This window comes from Vidua chalybeata, chromosome 1, assembly GCF_026979565.1.
Source record: "Vidua chalybeata isolate OUT-0048 chromosome 1, bVidCha1 merged haplotype, whole genome shotgun sequence".
Lineage (NCBI taxonomy): Eukaryota > Metazoa > Chordata > Aves > Passeriformes > Viduidae > Vidua > Vidua chalybeata.
The window spans coordinates 124484413-124503399 of NC_071530.1; the positions used below are offsets into that span (position 1 = coordinate 124484413).

The window sequence follows — 18987 nt, forward strand, 5'->3', positions numbered from 1 at the left end:
TGTGGCCCTTGCTTGGTTAAAAACAACCTTGGTGGCTTAATCCAGTCCTTGGTAGTGGTTCTTCCCTTTCTCACCACCCATAACTTTTACAACTTGGAAAAAAATTCAATGAAGTCTTGTCTCAGAGCAAGACTTTACAATAGGTATCACAAGGCAGAGCTGAGACAGAGTAATAAGAAATTTGCTTGTCATTTGCCTTGCAATGAAACAAATGTGTTTGAAAACTCTTTTCCTTCCCCAGAAATTATAAAAGAAAAAAAAAAAAAAAGAGAAGAGCTGTGTCTGTTCACAGTGGTATCTTCTCGGCATAAACAGGCAAAATATAATTCAGGAAGGTGCAAATTCTTTTTCCTCTCCAAAGTTAATTTTAGAACATAAATCTTAGCATAATATTTGCTTTTTATTTTGTAAACCAAAAAGAGAAGTGTAGCTTCTTCCCTTCAAACCGTTTTTATAAACCCTTCAAACAATTTTTATAACATAAATATTTTTCTTGGCATCATAGAAATGAGTGTGTGGGAGAGGGAGAAAAAAGTTGGCAGTTTAAGCAAATAAACTGGAAAATAATATGTTCGGTTAAGGGCACCAAAATAATATTATTGTTCTCTAAGCAATATTTGCATTGCTAAAAAGTTGCTTCTGATGCAGCAGATTTCCATTAGGACCTCACATCAAAAGTAATATTATAACATAATGATTCTGTAAGGCCACATTTGGAGAACAGGTCTCAAATGTAGTAGCATAAAGCAGGATGATGGCAGCATGCAAAGTACAAAATGCACAGGTCATTGAAACAGAAATTGTTTTCTTGCAGCTAAGATTATTTGAAGTCTAAATTTGAATCTAGTGAATTATTTTACTACAAGAAATGAGGTTAGAGGAAGTTACTGATGCAGGTAGAGACTGAATCATTCTGTCTCAAAATTTTCTTTGGGAAGTACATGAGGTTGTGAAGTATTTCTGAACCAAATGCACCTAAGGTAGTCATTCATGTCTTAGTGCAGAACTGGATCAAAAAGAGAAAAAGCCTGTGCAGGAGTGGAGAGAGGGAAGCATAGGTATTGAATCTTGGTCTAAAATGGAATCCCTTTAATGTAGAAAATATGATGAGAAGTCTAATTCTGAAGACAGCCCATCTGTCTTCAGAAACATCAATTACAGCAGAGATTATTATCTCTTAAAGTGGCATTTAATTAGTGGAATTTAATCTGAAATATCATTTAAATGCTTCTTTGGCAATTATACGACTTCATATCCCTTCCTTTTTATATCTACAAGAATCAGCCACAGGATTCCCCACTCCAGTGATCCAAGTCCGACAGCTCTGATTACCTGGGCTGTGTGGCAGGAACGGGGCTGTGAAGGGAGCCGGCTGTTCCTACAGCAGCTGCAGGGAGCGCCGCTCGCTCCAGCAGTGCCTGGAAGTGCAGGATCAGGGCGGGCTGCGAGGGACGGTGGGACACGCCCGGCTGCCGAGACCGGGACCGGGACCGGGACCGGGACCTCTTGTTGGGCAGTAGGGCGGGGCCTTTTGGCCAGAGCTGTTCCGCTCAGAGAACAGGTTTGTTCACGGATTTCCTTTGCTGGAGAGGTGACCGAGTGCTCACGTGTGTGGTGAGGAGGTGCTGCTTGAAGGGAAGAAAATGCGAGCACAAGAAGAGTGATTAAACCGCTCATTAAGTTTAATAGCCTTGCTATTTATATTGGACTTGGCATTGCAGCAGTAGGTAGGAACGAATTAGCCAAAGGAAAATCTAAATATGACCTAACAAAGCTGGAAGGGGAGTCAAGAAATTGGACAGAAATGGTATTACTTCCCCCCCCCCCCCCCCCCCCCCCAAGAAACTACTCCCTTTTTCAAGAAACTACTCCTTTTTTCAGGGATGCCTCTCCAGCTTGCTTCATCAGCTTTACCATGGCAAAGGCATATCCTGGCCAAACAATCCTCTGCTGTCAGGATTGCTCCTTGCTGTGCACAGGGAGGCTGCTCCCCAGCTGCCAGCCAGGAGCAGGACGGGGGAAGTGTTGCTTGCAGAATGCATCAGGAGGAGCAGCATGAGCCTGGAAGTGGAAACCAGAGTCACCAGCTAAAGGCTGAACTTCAAATTGACAGGGGCAAAACGTAGAATTCAACATCCCTGTCCTGTGTATCTTAGCTCACAGTGTGTAAACATCAGCCCTCTGATGAAAGGGAAGGAAATCAGCCCTGCTCATAACAAAGTCGATGCAAAGGTTATCACTGACTGACTCCAGCTGGTCCTTGGTTGATGCACAGGCATTCATGGCTGTGAAAGAACTGAAGTGCACATAAACAACTAACAAAAGTTATACACAAGGGATTTATTACATGAATAATTTGACATACTCCATGGTAGTCAGATACAAGTGCATTTAATTAATGTTTTGTGGACATCATAACAGTCGGAATATTTCAGCTGAACAGTCAGTATTTGGCTGAATTCAAGCCAGTGCAATTCATGACATAACCAGAAACAGGGGGTTACAGGTCTACAATGAAGTTAGACTAGATAGCAACAGCATATTTATTGTCACATCAAAGCATTACAAAGTATGAAAGCCCAATATTTCAACTATCTCTAAAATGGTATTTGTACAAAGCTGTTGTAGATACTTAAATGTAAGGATTTGTCGCATCAGTTATGGACCATGACTTTATTTTTGGAAGCTATTTGAATATTCAAAACTATTTGGGGCAACAAGAAGAAATGTAAACATCTGACAGTCCTTTGAAGGTCCCTTCTGAGAAAATACATTGTGTGCCACAGGAAAAGTGCATTCTAACTGGTGTGTCTGCAATGGCCAGTTTGACTCACATTCACTTAGCACCAGGTATTTATCCATTTCTGCAGTAAAAAGTTAGAAAATCTTTGTATTAACTCAGAAAAGAGAAAACGAAGTCAAAAGTTTTTTTTCTTCTTCTTTCTTTAGAGGAACAACAAGTAAATTAAAAAAAACCCCGGCCCAACATTTAAACAGTTACCTCTTATGTACAAAGGAACCAGGAGCTAGCAAAGCGCATAGCTCCTGAACAGTCTTTATTATTTTTTTCTTCAGGTTCATGTACCTGAATATATGAGTTTATTTACAGGTGGACAGTATCCACAGAAGTAATAATCAGAATTTTTCTATTTGGCTAAAAGTTGTATAAAAAAAGACAAAACACTTTTCAAATACTTTCCAAATATATATATATATATATATTAAAAGTATTCAGTATTTCCATCAGTGCCAGAGTTGGAAGCTCTTCCTCGTTGTAAAAAGTTAACTTTGTGATATAAGTGACAGCAAAGGACTGACAGGGTCAGTCAGAGCTTTGATTTGAGGGACTGCAGCTAGAGCTACCCCAGGCCCACAGGGCAGTTGCAGATTGCAGGCAAGTGAATCCATGTGTTCTGTTGCAGTGACAGGCCACATCCTGGTAAGGGTGACCTGCTGCTCCAGAGAGCCTCCCACTCATGCTGGACAATCCTGTGGAACCCTCTGGGGCAGGTTCCCTTTGAAAACAACCACCCAAAAACCTCTGAAGTAGTGGAAATATTCTTTATGCAAATGAACAACTAGCATGGGCAGGTAGCTCAGCAAATGGAAAAACAAAATCACCACACTAATTCTTGTAAAGAATATAAAATTAAAGACTTGGCCCCTCAAATACAAATACATACCACAAAAATACTTTTAATTAACATAACCTAGATGAGTGCAAATCTCTGGATACATAAGACTATGACTGCCTTCATACTGGTATGAAATATCTAAACAGTTTGCATATAAACAAAATCTTTGTTGTTGAGTCCATGCTTGCTTTAGTCTAAAGCAAGGATATTCTTATTACTTCTACTTTTTTGGTCTTTCTTCCTGTAGGATAAAGCATAAGAATCACACTTCATTGAGTAGACTGGGCTGATGTATATTACAGCGACAACTCAAAATTTAACTAAGAAATGTTGCATGCAGTATCTTTTTCCCATATTTAATTACACCAGCTACAAGAACAAGACATCCATTTTCCATCTTTCCTGCTCCCTTCCAGCAGAAGGTACACTAAACCCAAGCTCTGATCCTTTGTCCCTTGCACACCCCTTTAGCCCTGAAGTCCCCCAGTGATTAGGAGGAAGGGCTGAGCACTTTGGGCACTGCATCACCTGGGGCAGCAGGTCTCAGCAGTGAGACCACAACCCCTGAGGAGCCATCCCTGCCTCCCACGTGCTGCAGGGCACTGTGGGGAAGGGATGGTCAGAAGGAACCCGTGATGGCTGGAAAGGCTGTCCCGAGGGGGAGGATGGCCTCTGCAAGCCCAGGGGCAGTGGCCTCTTCTTGGCACAGCTGGGCTGAGTGTGGCTGCAAACTCCTGCTGAGTGCAGGTGAGAGCAGCTGCTGGCCCTGCTCACCCGCCACAGCTCCAGGATGCTGAGCCAGAGTGCAAGAGGTGCTGGGGCTGGAGCGGCTCTGGCAGAGGCTTCACAGATACTGCACCTCTGTTTGACCACGTCGGGCCTGGGAGCCCAAACTGGTCCCCCAGAGCATGCCAGGTCCTTGACTTGGCCTCAAGCCCCCAGCCCCTCTGCTCCTTGGGCTGTGCAGCTCAGCATTGTTTTGTCCTGCAGCTAAGGTTTTTGGAGAGCAGAAACAAGACAGGAGACAAATATCTGCCAAAGGAGGTGGGAACACCTTCAGCTCCTGAAGTTTGGGGGTTTCTAAGCTAGGGGAAAGGTTGAAGTGATTCAAGATACAGTATGCAGCTGTGTGAAAATGCATAGTTTGTATGTATACATTCATTTACGAAGACCAAAGGGAGGTCCTTAGCTATGTAGTTTAATCACCATCTGCTTTTAACAAAAATGTGAGCTGACAATGCTACAGGATGTCAGTTAAACACATAGCCTGTGAGTTAACGGTAGCTGAATGGCATTTCCCAAATAGAGAATTAACTCTTCTTTTTGCTTTTTTGAGATAATTTAAAGTAATTTTTCATTTGAAGTCTGTTGTTTCTCTAATCATGTATTTTAAAATTTCAAGAGATTCCTATTCAACCATGGTCATCTCAGTAATGACAGACCCTGCTTTCAGGTTAAGAAGTAAAAACCCCAAAAGACAAACAAGCAAACCAACAGAAACCTGGGTTTAGCTATGGTGTGTGAACTAGACCAAAACATGGTTCTTTTAAACTTCTGAAATTCTAGTTCAGTAGTGAGTAGTGCTTTTTTGCTGTTTTGGATTTTTTTTGGTCGATTTTTTGTAATAGCTGAGCTAGTACTAAGAAAATCCTATGAGTTTGCTCATTTTCCTTTTATTTAGTTGACACTTTGGAACCTAGCTGCTTCCCATGAGGAATGTCTGTTGTCGTGAGCATTCCTGAACGTACAACAGTAATGTAACAGGCAGGATGGGCTTAAATTGAGAAAATCTTGGTCTAAATGATCTATTTTAATTTTTTTTTTTCACTTTTTCTGAAGAAAAATTCCTTTGTCACTTGTGACACTAAAACACAGTGGTCTATTTCTAAATGTAATTCTAACAAAGATCAGTACTCTCTGCTAATCAATGTGTTCTATAAATATTTAATTCAGCAATGGATTGACTTTTCTCATGATACTTTATCTTCATGTTTGTTTCATGTACTTTATTTTTACTTAGCATTTGACTTAGATTCTTCCTTGCAATTTTTATTCAACTGTATCTATGGAAATTGCAAAAGGCATTTCTGAAGCTAGAAAAAGGTAAGAATCTCATATAACTAGATTCATATGGAGGAGAGAAAAATTATCTAAGCATATTTTGCAATCTAAAGTCAAGAAACACTGCCTGTTGCTTAGTGAACTGATCATTCACTGGGAAATGGAAAAGTAGTAAAGTTTTTTTTTTTTTTCTTTCCATACAAACAATGAATATTAGAAGTGCAAGAGGATAACATTTGCTCTTTCTAAAATGCATTGATCAGAAACAAATTATTCATTACCTGAACTACTTGAGCAACTTGAGCAAAAAACAAACCTTCTCAATTTTTATAAAATTACTCTGTACAAAGCTGGTTTAGTGTGTTGATAGAACTCAGGAGCTCATGCTCACAAATCACAAATTCAGTAGTCATTCTTTAAAGTTTCAGATGCAAGCAGATACTTCTCAGTACCTTAACTCAATTACTTTCATCAACTTTTAGGCATTAATATGCATATTGCTAATTTTGCAAATGTTTCTAATTTAAGAAAAACAACTGGAATGTTTGGAGTGACCTGACTTGTACTGAGAATAATTCCCAAGATATCTGAAGTCCACTGGAAGTACTCTTGATTCAGCAGGCAGAATTGACTCATGCTGACATAAAGATTTTAACAATTGTTTTGAAATGAAATAACAGCAAAAGTCTCAGAGGAATTTTGCAGGGCCAAGTCTGGATGGCTTTGATCCAGCACTAAATGATTTTCAATGGCAACAGACTGCAGAGGCTTTTTGATGAGTTATGGCCAAGGTCCTCTGAATTCTTGAGTTCTCCCCAGCTGCTGGTGCTGTGAGCATTTGACAAAGGTCTGTATGGTGGCATTTTGTTGTGTGTTTTTAATGTTGTAAGAATGAGAAGAGCACCTGCTTCTTACAAGAAACAGTTTTTTGCTATGTCTAAGTCACTGTAAGTGGAAGCCCCTTATTTAAATGTGCTGTGCCAGCCCACAGGCTGCCCCCAGAGGGCAGAATCAAACCAGACTGCTAAGGAATAGCATCTGCAAGTCTTCTCTTCTAGGTCTTCCTTCAAACATGCATGGAAATACAGCAACCAGTTGGGCCACAGAGCTGCTATTTGTGCTCCCTGACAGAACACGACCTTGGACAGGGCCCGACACTGCTCTTGCTCCTCAGCCAAACATGGACTGAGTTTTCAGACACCCAGTGTATACTATAAAAGTTTTAAGCTTAAGCTTTTGGCCCATAATTCCAAGAGCTGAGCTCTGCTGTGCAGCCCTCATTTCTGTGGTGGGACGGACAGGTGACATCAGTCCACACTTCTCTTCAGCACATGCACCACTGATGCTAAGCTCAAGGCTTGCACACCACTGGCAGTGTGCTTGCCTCACTCCAGGAGCTCCTGGCGGTCCCTGGAAGGACATACCAGCTTTGCAGCACGCACAAATACCTGGATCATGCCCATCTTTTTCAGGAAGAACTGCAGCTTGATTAAAAATGGCAAGATGATACATTTGCAGTCCAATAGGAAGCTATACCCAGGCTATTGGAGCAGCAAGTAGCTTTTACTTTTACCTACGGATGTAGAAATGAGCAGAATGTTTGGAATCCTCTGAAAAGGAACAGGGGTCTCTGGGAGGTGGCCAGCTAAGAGCTTTTGTAAGGATGGATTTTACATGACTTCCAAGCTGTGCATGGTCCATGCACACACATGTTCAGCCTGGGAGAGGGGAGCCCAGGAATGATTCACCCTGGGAAAGAAATGAGCATCGCTGTCTCTTTCTCCCCTCTTCACTGCCATGTGCCTTGTTTGCCTCACTTTTCTTTGTGTGATTTGGAATAAAGATTTGGACAAAGTAAAAGTCAAAAAGGTCTTTATTTTTCAGCATGCTCCATAAGATTAAAAGGATTCTGTGCTGGGGCAGAGTAGCTGTTTTTTGTTTAAAATGCTGAAACTGGCATCTACAAATTATGACAAACTATGTGCAATAGTGTGAGTGCTGCAAGCTTAACACCAAAACCAGAGGGAAGAAGAGTTCATTAATTCACTTAGGAACAAAAGGATTGTCTTTAGGACACTAGTTCCCAAAACTAGTGGGGATGAAGTTGGGAAAAACCAAATGAAAATACTATTGCCAACCTGGCAGTGGGCCTGCAAGTTGGGAATACAGCTGTTTAAAGCAGGAAAATCTGTACTCTCCTACAGCTTCTGCTGCTGCCTTGTACCGGCACGAGTTCCCTGCCTGCAGAACCCAGGGGCTTTGCAGGCTGCCCACTGCACAGCGCTGCACAGCACGGGGAGAAACGGCTCCTGGGTGCTTAACTTAAAATAATTTCCAAATTTCTATCAGCTCCTGGCATTTTAAACTTGCCTATTAAAACAGTTTCACACTTCTTTAAACTAGATTAGGCTGTTTTTTAAACCTTTATCAATTAAACTAATGCAGGTTTTGCATATAAGGAAACCTACTGTCTAGAACTTTGTCTCCTCCTCATTCACATTCCACTTTAAACCATTATATCCATTAATGTATTGAATTTACCAAATGATAAATAATTTCAGAAGCTATAATATTTCTCAATGTATCATTAAAAAATGTCTCAGACCCAAACAGATTATTTACTATATTTTAGGGAACTTCCATTTTTATAAAAACATCTTAGTTTCATGGTTAATTTCAAGTTAAAACTAGATTAATAAAATCTTTACTGTTCTGTGTATCAAAAACACATGGCTCAAAAAGTGAAAAAATTATATAAAGTGCGATGCATAGCAAATTAAAGCTCTGTAATTTTACACTGAAGTGAAAGAGGAAATGCTCTGGTTCTAAAAATAATAATTCAGAAAAAATGTTTTTAAAAAAGAACTTGAACTTACTTTTACTCTCTGAAACAAGATTTGATAGGAAACAAATGAAGAACAATGTATGCAGGCAGGTATTTCTCTTTTGTGACTGAAGCAAGAAAAAAGTATGTGTGGATATAAATACTGCTGTCTTCTGCATGCAGAATGTTTTAGAAATCCTCTACTCATAAAAACTAGGCAATTGGGTTTTTAGTTTCCTACAGCTGCTTACCCTGTGCTAAATTCACCCCCTTCTGCGATGGAAATACTTTCCTTACATGAGACAATATGAATAGCAAGTGACAAGAAACATGCTTGCTTTTTCAGAGAGTTAAAAAAACCCATGGTGCAATTGATGCTGATGGTCCTCCTTCTTCAGTTACCTGATGACCCTTTACCTCCTGCCCAGCATTCTCATCACTATTAAACTGAAGCTGTAATTAAAAGAGGCTAAAACTCTGCACTAGCAAAGCAGCTGAGGATCATTCCTAGTTGTTACCATGTCTGGGTAAGAAGTATACCCTGGTTCTCTGTAACCCAGAGATTTACAGAGGTCATGACTTCCCAGCCCCTTAATGAACCTCGCAGGGCCTAAGATTACTGTGAATAATTCCAGACTGGCTCCAGGGAGGAACAAGATCCAGTTAAGGTTGTTTTTCACATCCCTTAACTCCTCCAATACCTGCTTAGCAGAATCATGGAGCAGTTAAGATGCAGTCTTAAGACTCGTTGCACGTATAGTTATTGATCTAATTCCTCTTTTCCCCCATATATTTAATTTCATACCAAAATCAATGCCACCAGCCATAGGTGGAGCTCTCCTGAGTTTAATGCTGTAGGGGTATGTGCAAGATCAGGTCCTTAATGAGACTCCAGACAAAACAGAGTGGGGTAAAGGCAACATTACCATGCCTGCCCCATGGAAGAGCAGGGCCACAGACCCAGCAGGCCAAAAGCGATCTAGCATTTTATACAGACCTACACTAACAGGACTGGCTCAAGCCAGCATAACTCAGGAAACTTCTCTCTAGAAATGCCTCTGCTGAGGGTAGGAAGAGCTTTTTCAACAGCAGCACAAGCTTATGTCACCTTAATCTGCTGTGGAACTGCAGCCTGATGCAAGATGCAGAGGTCTAAATATAAAATAATATTCCCAAACTCCGTGACTGAGCAAGATAATGTCTGGCTCCTTGCAAATGCAGCAGTGGATTTGAAATGCCAGAGGCAAGCAATGGGGCAATGTCCCCTTTACAAAGGTCTACTAATGAAACACTAACTTAGGTAGTCTAAGAGTTGGGAAAGAGCTGGAAAGAGCCTCCTTTACCTGGGGGTCCAACTTGTTTAGGGCTCAGTGCTGGGTCCCAGCAAATGTTTGGGAAAAACTTGGTTGAGTTTCCAGGGCTCTGTGAGAGCCCCCGAGGGAGCTGCAGCATGGCTCTGGAAGGAGGGAAACAACCATGCCTGATTCAAAGTCTGACAATGCTGTGACTCATTCAGCAACTTTCTGTAACTTCAAAGCTATCCCCCAGTTTTATTTTAATAGCTGAAAAAGAGATTATTTTTCTTCAAAAGAGTGTTCTGTACTATGAACATGTCATGAATGCACATGATAACCAACCTCCCTCTAGGTGGACACAGCAAAGGCAGCACTTGAGCCAACAGCACAGGGACTATGGTGGTGTGGACTCCTTTCAAATTGGGCTGGCTATCCTGGATCCCATACTGAGAAACCCCCTTCTCCCTGGGGCTGGTATAGAATAGATTACAGGCTGAATACCACAGCCTAACAGCTCTTAAATTTGTCACTAGGTAACACATCCAGAGTACTGCCACTTTGGTATTAGTAGAAACTCTTCCAAGAGCCCTGCACATGTGCAGAGGTATCCACTGTATCCATCCCTCTCACAAAGCTGAATGCACAATTTTCAAGCCCTCAGAAAGGGAGATTCACAATTTCACACTCCCAATCCCAGTGGGAAGTACACAGAGGAAAACCACGTGCCTTTGTTCTTCGTTACCTGTGTGAACAGCCCTGGTCAATAAAGCTGTGAAGGGGAATAACTGAACTTTCCTGAGAAAACCGGTACTGCTTAGAGGGCTCAGCTTGTTACAATGTGATCTGCATTTTACCAGACTTGTAATCCACAAAAAAAGACCCCAAAACACCAAAAAACAACTACAGAACTTCTGTAATTGACTGCTTACGACCAGTTTCCTCCTACTGGGATCCAATTGTGAGCAATTTTTTTCAGGTCTTTTTCAGGCTCAAGCCCCTTTTGGCTATTGTCTCTGTATTTGTACTTTGGCCCCTTGTTAGAAGTCTGTCAAACAGGGAAAGAATCAAACTAGTCTCTGTTCAACAGACCTGATTATTTCTGTCTTTCAGTTAATTCTGGACTCAGAGCACAAGACAAAAACAGTAAGAAAGATGGGAAGATCTCTCTGAACTGTATTTCATTATTTATCAGCAAAAAAAAAAAATCCCCGAACAGGGGTGAGATAGCCAGATACATGTGGCAGCCTGTATTCCATCAACCCTGCAGTGCAGATGGAGAGAAGAAATATGTGAGTGGAGCTTTTAGTTTGATTGTTCAGATCTTTCTAATGACTGAACAATGAATGCTCAATGCAATATTTTCCTGTAATCTTCTGCTTATATGAACTCTCTACTAAAGCTGGAGCAGATCATGTTGCATGATCTCATTCAGACTGCACAGTATCATGAAGAACTCAATTTTAAAAGTTTTCAAAATGATACCATTCAAGCCAAACACTGGTAAATTTAAGAATGTTTTCACCATCAGAATACAAAAAAAAACCCAAAACTTTGAGAAAATGCAACAGACAAATCAAGGAAAATTTCAGACTAAACTATCTCTGTAACCAAGGGGAGTAGATTTTTTTTTTCTTTCAATAATCCAGAATTTTTATGGCTTTGTAAAGGTGTTTTGGTATACTTTTGTCATGGAAAATAAAATACCACTAGTCTATGTGATTTACAATTTCTCCCTCCTCCTTTTGATTCTTAGGAATTCCCAAATTTTGTTTCATGATGTATAATAAGCAGTTATAAAATTATACCAACATTATAATTTCAGAGAGGTATTAAGATGCCAGTGCTATAAAAGTTCATTTTCAGAGAGCGCATGCTTGCAGTGATGTACAGACGCATCACTCGTTTCCCTAATTTAGCCCTTTTTAAGTATTGCACCTGGTTAATAAGGCTACTGTCTATTTTCTTCTAACACTAAAAATCACACATAGGCAACATCATTTGTGGCTTAAAAACATAGTATTCCTAAAGTTTTTAGGTAAACTCATTTATTTCCTTGCATACTCATAGCTCCTATGCCTCCAGTTGCCTGGAGGAGTGTTGAGTGTACAGGAAATACAGATGGAACAAGTGAAATTTATTTAATGTGACTTGCTTATCATGTATTTTTTTTCAGTGAGCTCAAGTAGGATTCTTTGAGCTTGATGCCAAATACACACCTTTTACAACTTAACCAATGCTTTCACATGCTGAAATGTACAGCTGAACTTGTATCTTTTTCACCTTCCCTTCTGCAATACAAAAAACCATAATAAAAAAATTCTGTAAATTTGTCTGGTCTCCTAACACAAGATAAATTGCATAAATCCAGGAAAAGGTAGATTGTCCCACAAAGTGCATATTTCAGACAAAGCTATAGGAGTATCTGCTCTTGCCAAGGCCTGATTTCAGAAGAGCTCAAAAATGTGTGCCAAACTTTAGGAGCACGAGGAGTCTCATCAAGAAACTCCACAGGTGGAGGTAAACACATACTCAAGTGCTCTGATAAACCTAAGCCTACATATTATTCCTGAAATACCAGCAGTTCTATGTCTGTGCAGTTGCACTTTGTAATTTACAAACTATGTGCTCCCCTTCCCTGAAAGATTTGTTGGCATCACTTTAAAAATTAATTACTACAGTTAAACACTGATACTAAAAATTCTGATACCATGTAAATGCTATTTACATTTGTAGTTACTAATACTGAAGATGCTGATTTTTATTCACTTCACTATACACATTTGGGAAGTTGCAAGACAGAGTGCCTGGACACAGGAAAAAGAATTGATAGGAAAAGATTATTAAGGATCAAATATGATTTTTCTGTGTAAAAATACAGCAAAATTGAGAAATTGCAAAACTTGTGGAATTTCAAAATCCTAGACAGCCCAATTCAAAACCTTGGGTTTACTGAAGCTGATACCTTTGCAGATATGACAAAAAATATGTGATGACATGTTTTCTTTTAATTTCATGTAGAACTAGCCCTTTGCAAAGTGCAGTACACAACTCTCCAGGATATCATGCTGACATACTGCTTTTTTGCTTGCTGAAATCATTTGGTAAGAAGTAATGCAATTACAGACAAAGCATGTTTTGACCAAGCAACTTTGTAGACAAGAAGCCCTTATATTTACACTAGATCCTGAAAAGATTTACACAACTGTATAGATTTACATTATAATTAGGTTATGATTTAAGCTAATTTTCTGTATTTTTATGTAACTTTTTTTTTTTTTTTGTATTTGGAACTTCCTAAGCTACAGCATTAAGTAAGATCATGTTCATCAATTAGTGCTTCATTCTAATTTTAATAATTCAAGTAGTGACATATTGCTCTTTTCATTTTGCCTAAAAATAGAAAAAAATAATTTTGTTAGACATCTTCCATTCAAACAAACTCGCATCCTGCCTTTACAGCCCTCTCACGTTCCCTGAGGAAATCTGTTTCAACTGTTTTCTTTTTTCATATCTTCCAGAGAGAGCTTTTTACAAACATTTTAGTAACTTTTGTTTATCTGGCCATTGCCATTAAACATCATATATTAATTGATGCTGTATGTGATACTATGTTAAGGACTCCAGAATCAAACCTGAATTTTTAAAGAGAATTAGCAAGCAGTAAATACCAACACTCAAACATTTTAGAATGTTCAAGCCCATATTTAGAATTTAATTACATAAAGAATCCTGATTTAATACTGAAAGAACATTTATATTGCTAAATTAATTTCCCTCAAGGGTATATGAGAGATCTCACATTCAGATTCAAATACAGAAGGAGAAAATTCTAGGTGTTAAGATGTGTCAAAAACCAGCAAAACACCAGCTTGTTACTAAATTTATCTATTCTATTTCATCAGCTGAATAAATTCTTGCTGTGAATGTGAGCAAACACCAGAGCAGCCTGTACTTTCTTCTGGCTGGTGCCATCTGAAAAAGGCTGATTTCCCTGTTCCCAGAGTCCTTCTGTATTGCTGTTACAAATGGTCTGTGTGAAGCACAAAGAACATGATGAGTGCTTTCTGTATTGAGGAATAAGTTCAAAAAGTTGCAATTGGAGACACACACCTCCTTAAATCCCACATTTGGATAGGACTGAGAGCAATGTGAAAGCACTGTAGTCCAAGATGGAAAGAGAAGTTCAAGTTCAAATGGGCACTCTCAAGGTGTACATTGTCTGTTAAGATTTTCCAGCTCCATATGGATGCAAAGAAAAGCTGCTCCCATCTAGCAGACAGAGTGTATTTAAATGCTCAGCTTGATTTCTGTCCATGACTTCCATCTAGGTATTTTCCAAAGGTGCCATAAAACTCTGCTGAACTTGTATTAGAATAAAATCTAATACAATGATATCTAATACTATGATAACCTATACCTGCCTGGTTATGTACTAGAAAAACCTGACAAATGCAGATTAAAGCCCAAACTGCATGCATGCTACCACCTCACAGGAAGATTGAATAAAATATAAGATCAACATGAGGCTTTACAAATGTTGCCGTATCAAAATATTTCTAAGGAAAGGCGCAGCACAACCTTCTCCAGCAGATGCCTCTAACCTTGAACCAATAGAAGGAAGCCTCACTGGCAACCTCCAACTTCTCTGCAAATGGCTAGCAAGCCTCTAATTCCATGTCCTGCTTCCGAGATCATGTTGCAACACATTTACAGGCAGCACAAGAAAGAAATCACTTTGAAGTGTGACACCTATAGCGATTGTCCTGGATTCTCAACAGGGCCATTTTAGCTGGTCCCAGATCACAATAAGCAGTAGAGAACCATCCCAATGAACCATCAGAATGAATGACAAAATGAAATTAGTGCCAAGAACATCTGGGACATTGCATGGTGCTGGAATCTATCGTGCAGGTTCTACAAGAGCTTTTGGCTAAAGCTTTACCTCCTGTTGTGCTGCCTATCTAGCCATTATTGTGAAAACCAAAAGGGAGAAGGAATAAAGATAGCCAATGGCTGCAAGGAATTTGTAGATAATTAGATAGCTAACATTCATACCAAGCTAAGGATTTGGGAAAAGTAATCTGACAGACAGGCATTCTGCTCAGCTTACTCACACAAGCAGGGCTGACCTGCCAACAGGTATGTGTTAGGTGATGACTGGTATTGGTTAAAAGTGTAAACTTGCAAATTGGAATAGAAGAAGTTTTACTCACTTTGCATCTTGTATATCCTGTTGTGTTTGTGCAAGGCACTAGAGAATCAGGCACATTGTTTTGCGTGGAAACTCTTTTATGAACTATGATCTGAGCTGTAATGTTCAATAGCTTCATAGAGGAGCAGCTGGAGCACAGTCAATATTAAAAATTGCCATTAAAATTTCCCACTTCTAAAATTACCTCGTTTTCCAGATCTTTTGGGGGATGGGTGAATGGGGAATCAGGAAATAGCTTTGTTTTAACAAGGAAACTCCTAAAGAAAAATATTTGGGATGAGTATGGTTGATCTCCACTCTGATACTGATGCTGGCAATTTCTGTTACCAATGTCAATGCTATTAACAATAAAATAGATCCTTACATGTTTATATCAAGTTCTGGTTCTTGACATAGATGAACCCCCATCCAATTCCCTGTAGCATACAGACACTGCATGATGCGTTCCAGACATTCCTTCTGACTTCTCTTGGGGGGTCTGAGACAATGACCCAGAGAGAAACCAAAAACTGCAACTGGCATGTAGGGATGACAATAAATGACCACAGCACTCAGGCTAGCTCCTCCTCAGGAAAACAAAGAAATCTGACTATTTTGGACTGGTCAGTGCAGAAGTGTGAGATAAATCAGGTGTTAGGAGGACAGCGACACAGCCCAAAGCAACACAGAAGCAAGAGACTGAAAAATGGAAGCGATTACTCCAGATTACAATCAGTACTGCCAGCAGAAGGACGGCTTAGCTGACACTTCTGCTCTTGCTGGCTGTGTGAGGGATCACAGAGGGGATCTCGGCAGGCGCTGAACTGCTCGTGCAACATGAGTTAATGGGAGCTCAAAGCACAAAGTGACTGCAGAACGCTCTGGGCTGTCGCGCTATCGCTGGCCTTGCTTCAGACACGGCACCTCCACAAGTGCCTACTATGAACCAAAATGCCACAGCCGTAAGATCCAAAACTGATTTAATATAAACACTGATTAAAGGTTGAGTAAAAATACTGGTAATTTAGCTTTGTCCTGGCAGGATTTATTAATACCTTCTGACTCGTTAACACCAACTTTCTCTCCAGTTTTGATGGTTTGTGGCTTTAGTCCTTTATGTAATCTATATTCAATTTGTACCAGAGGGCAATCTGGTCTGGCAACAAAACCATTCTTCTGTGCAGAAATTTATAAAGAACAATCTTATTACAATAATTCGTAAAGTGCCCTTGGGAAAATTGCTCACAATGCCATGACATTATAGAAACAATATACAATCTGATACATTATTTTCAAAAAAATTCACCAAAGCAAAAAGGAGGTGAACAACAAATATATAGGCAAAAACTGTTAGTCCAACAGTCGAATTATGGAATGCTTTATAGTCTTGGAGTGCTTTTAAAATGTGGGGAACAAATTGGCATGAATATCTTGGGAAAATCCCAAATTTTAAGTTTTATCAAAGTAAGTACACCATCAGCAAGCCCAGTGTTTGAAGATGAAATGTCTGTGAATTACTATGAGGTATTTAAATACAACTTGTAAAGAAAATCCATGTTTTACTGAGAGGAAAGAAGATAATACAGGTCAGTATAACCACTAACTCTTAGTGTCTTTTTTTTTTCTATTTGTAAAGAAAACAACCTTTCTCCTCCCTGTTAATTTCAGATTTTATATACACATATAAAACTATATAATATATATAGTTTTACATGTATATACACACACACACATACAAAAATACTCATAAACACTCATATGTGTATATATCTCAGGGTCTTACTGGATTTCAGAGTCTGTTTTTCTTTTTTTTTTTGTGACTTAGAGAACACAATTGGGCAAAAAACCAAGTAACTGCATGCATGCAAGTGTATCTTGCCACTTGTGCATGTAAATTACACAATTTGTAAATAACTGCAGAAATAGCATGCTCAAATTAGGCACCTGATTGCCCAATTAACTTGTTCACAGAAAATCAGATGATAACCTTCAGTAGCTCCTATTATGGATTCTTCTTTTCACTGCTTCCCTATGGAATCCACAGTTTCTATTCCAAACAACTGCATTGTTATTTTGTGCTTTTACACAGATACAAGCAGTGCTGCACACTTAATAAAGCTATCAAGTGAACTTTGGACCAGATTTTAGAAAGTTGTTTAGATACTTAAAAGTCCTCTTATGAGAATGAGCCAGCTTAGACAATTAAAAAAAATATAAAAAGATTTGGTCTAATTTCAATTGGTTCAAATGTTCAAATGTGAAAAAAAAAATAACCCAGGCATTTGTGGCCCTTCAGCCTCTATTAATAGACAAAGTTTTGCTTCTGTGTCTTTGATTTTTTAAAGTGTCTTGTTTTCTTTAACAGGCAAGTATTATTTCGCCATATACATTCACTTCCTAGTAAATCCTTCCTTTATTTTTGCATTGAAATAATAATTAATTAACAGTAATTTGATACAAGTGGACACAGAACACCAGGTTGCCACATTCCAGTGTATACTTCCTAATGGACAGAGAAACTGAAATACCCAAATCAATCAATCTGCAAATAGAGAAAGTCGTTAATTCATGTATCAAAATGAGTTAAGAAATGGTCTTTTACCACAAATATGTTGCTCCTTTGCTGTTGTACTTTTTCTGAGATGATGTTGTGGAAAGAGGGTATTTTCTCTACCAATTTTTTGCATCAAATAAATCTTAGTAACTTTAAAAGAAAAAACAGAACGAACCATTATCTTAACAACAATCTCTGAAATAAGAGAAAAGGAAGCAAAAGCAGAACTGCTGGGCTGGATCATTTCCCTGAATTAGGTATTACAGATAATCCTAGTGGCTGCAATTACCAGTTCTTCACAGGCCTCCTGCAGCAACAGCTGTGCTGGTCCAACTGTTCATCCCCCCTCAGAAAGGGGAGAGTAATAAGAAAAGCTACTGGAGCCCCCTTACTTTCTTGTGGGTTTCAATCAAGCATCACCGTATTTCTTCCCTCAGACTTCTCGTGACAGTATCTGCTGGTGAGTTGCCATTGCTGCTTTTCTTCCTCTAGAGGATCAAAATCCAATTTGGTACTTAAATTACTTTGTTCCACTCCACTGGTCTGTGCCTCTTTTAAAAAACTTCCAGGAGTGCTGCTTGTCCTTCTTGCAAAATCAGCTTTGCTTTTCTCCTATAAACAATCAAATTAAAATCCCAACTCTTTCCCACATGCCCTTTTCAAAAATATAATCATGATCATTTGTATCAGGAGAATTATTTAGCAGTCTCCAGTCTTAGTACAGCTTTTGTTGAGAAAACTGTAGCTTATATGACTCTGAAGTGTTTATTAGAAAGCTTTCAAAAAGAGATCTTCATTTCAGGAAAAGAAAAATTGTTCAGTTTAGCAAATACAGACGTTCACAGCAGAAAGACTGAAATGGTTAAAAATGATCCGAGGGAGCAAGCAGCTCACAGAATTAGCAAAATAATTAATATTTTCCTTTTTTTTTTACAGAAGAACACTAATAGCTGCTCTGGTTTCCACACTTACTCAGACAAATTTTGTTGTGTGGTCTTCTTGGTTTTGCTTTTTTGTTTTTTTTTTTTGCTCTATTGCTCCACACAGGTTTTAATTAGTGCTTCTCCTTGGCTACAAGTGCTTCATTTTGAAATACAAAGCTCTTAAAAAAAAAAAAACAAAAAAAACCAAACAAACAAACAAAAAAAAACCCCAAACAAACAAAAAAAAAACCTCCCCAAAAAACCAAAACCCCCAACACCACATGGAGGGGAACATGGGAAGTGATACAGTGCAGCTGCAGCAATCTGCTTCTGCTGTTGTCCTCCCCCTCCCCAAATCCTCTGCATCATTTCAATCGTTAGTCGATGAACCTTTGGCAGGCCTTCTTCCACCGGCAGGCAGTGCACCACATATCTCTGTTCTCCATCCCATAGACCTTCCGACACTTTTTCCCCTCCCCTCTAGGCTTCCTGTCAGAGAGAAAG

At 39.3% G+C, this 18987-nt stretch overlaps 1 protein-coding gene across 3 annotated transcripts in view; it reads right to left on the bottom strand.

Moving 5' to 3' along the window:
• Nucleotides 1-2320: 2320 nt before the first annotated feature.
• The window catches only part of ZNF704 (zinc finger protein 704), a 101656-nt gene continuing 84989 nt past the window's right edge, over nt 2321-18987 (bottom strand). For 2 of the 3 annotated variants that reach the window (XM_053934975.1, XM_053934985.1), the window contains one exon: nt 15970-18972. In XM_053934975.1, the coding sequence (XP_053790950.1) occupies nt 18861-18972 (112 nt within the window). In that variant the 3' untranslated portion in view covers nt 15970-18860. Of the gene's footprint in view, nt 3877-15969; nt 18973-18987 lie in introns of those variants that run through there. The other variant, XM_053934993.1, reaches the window with a different exon arrangement.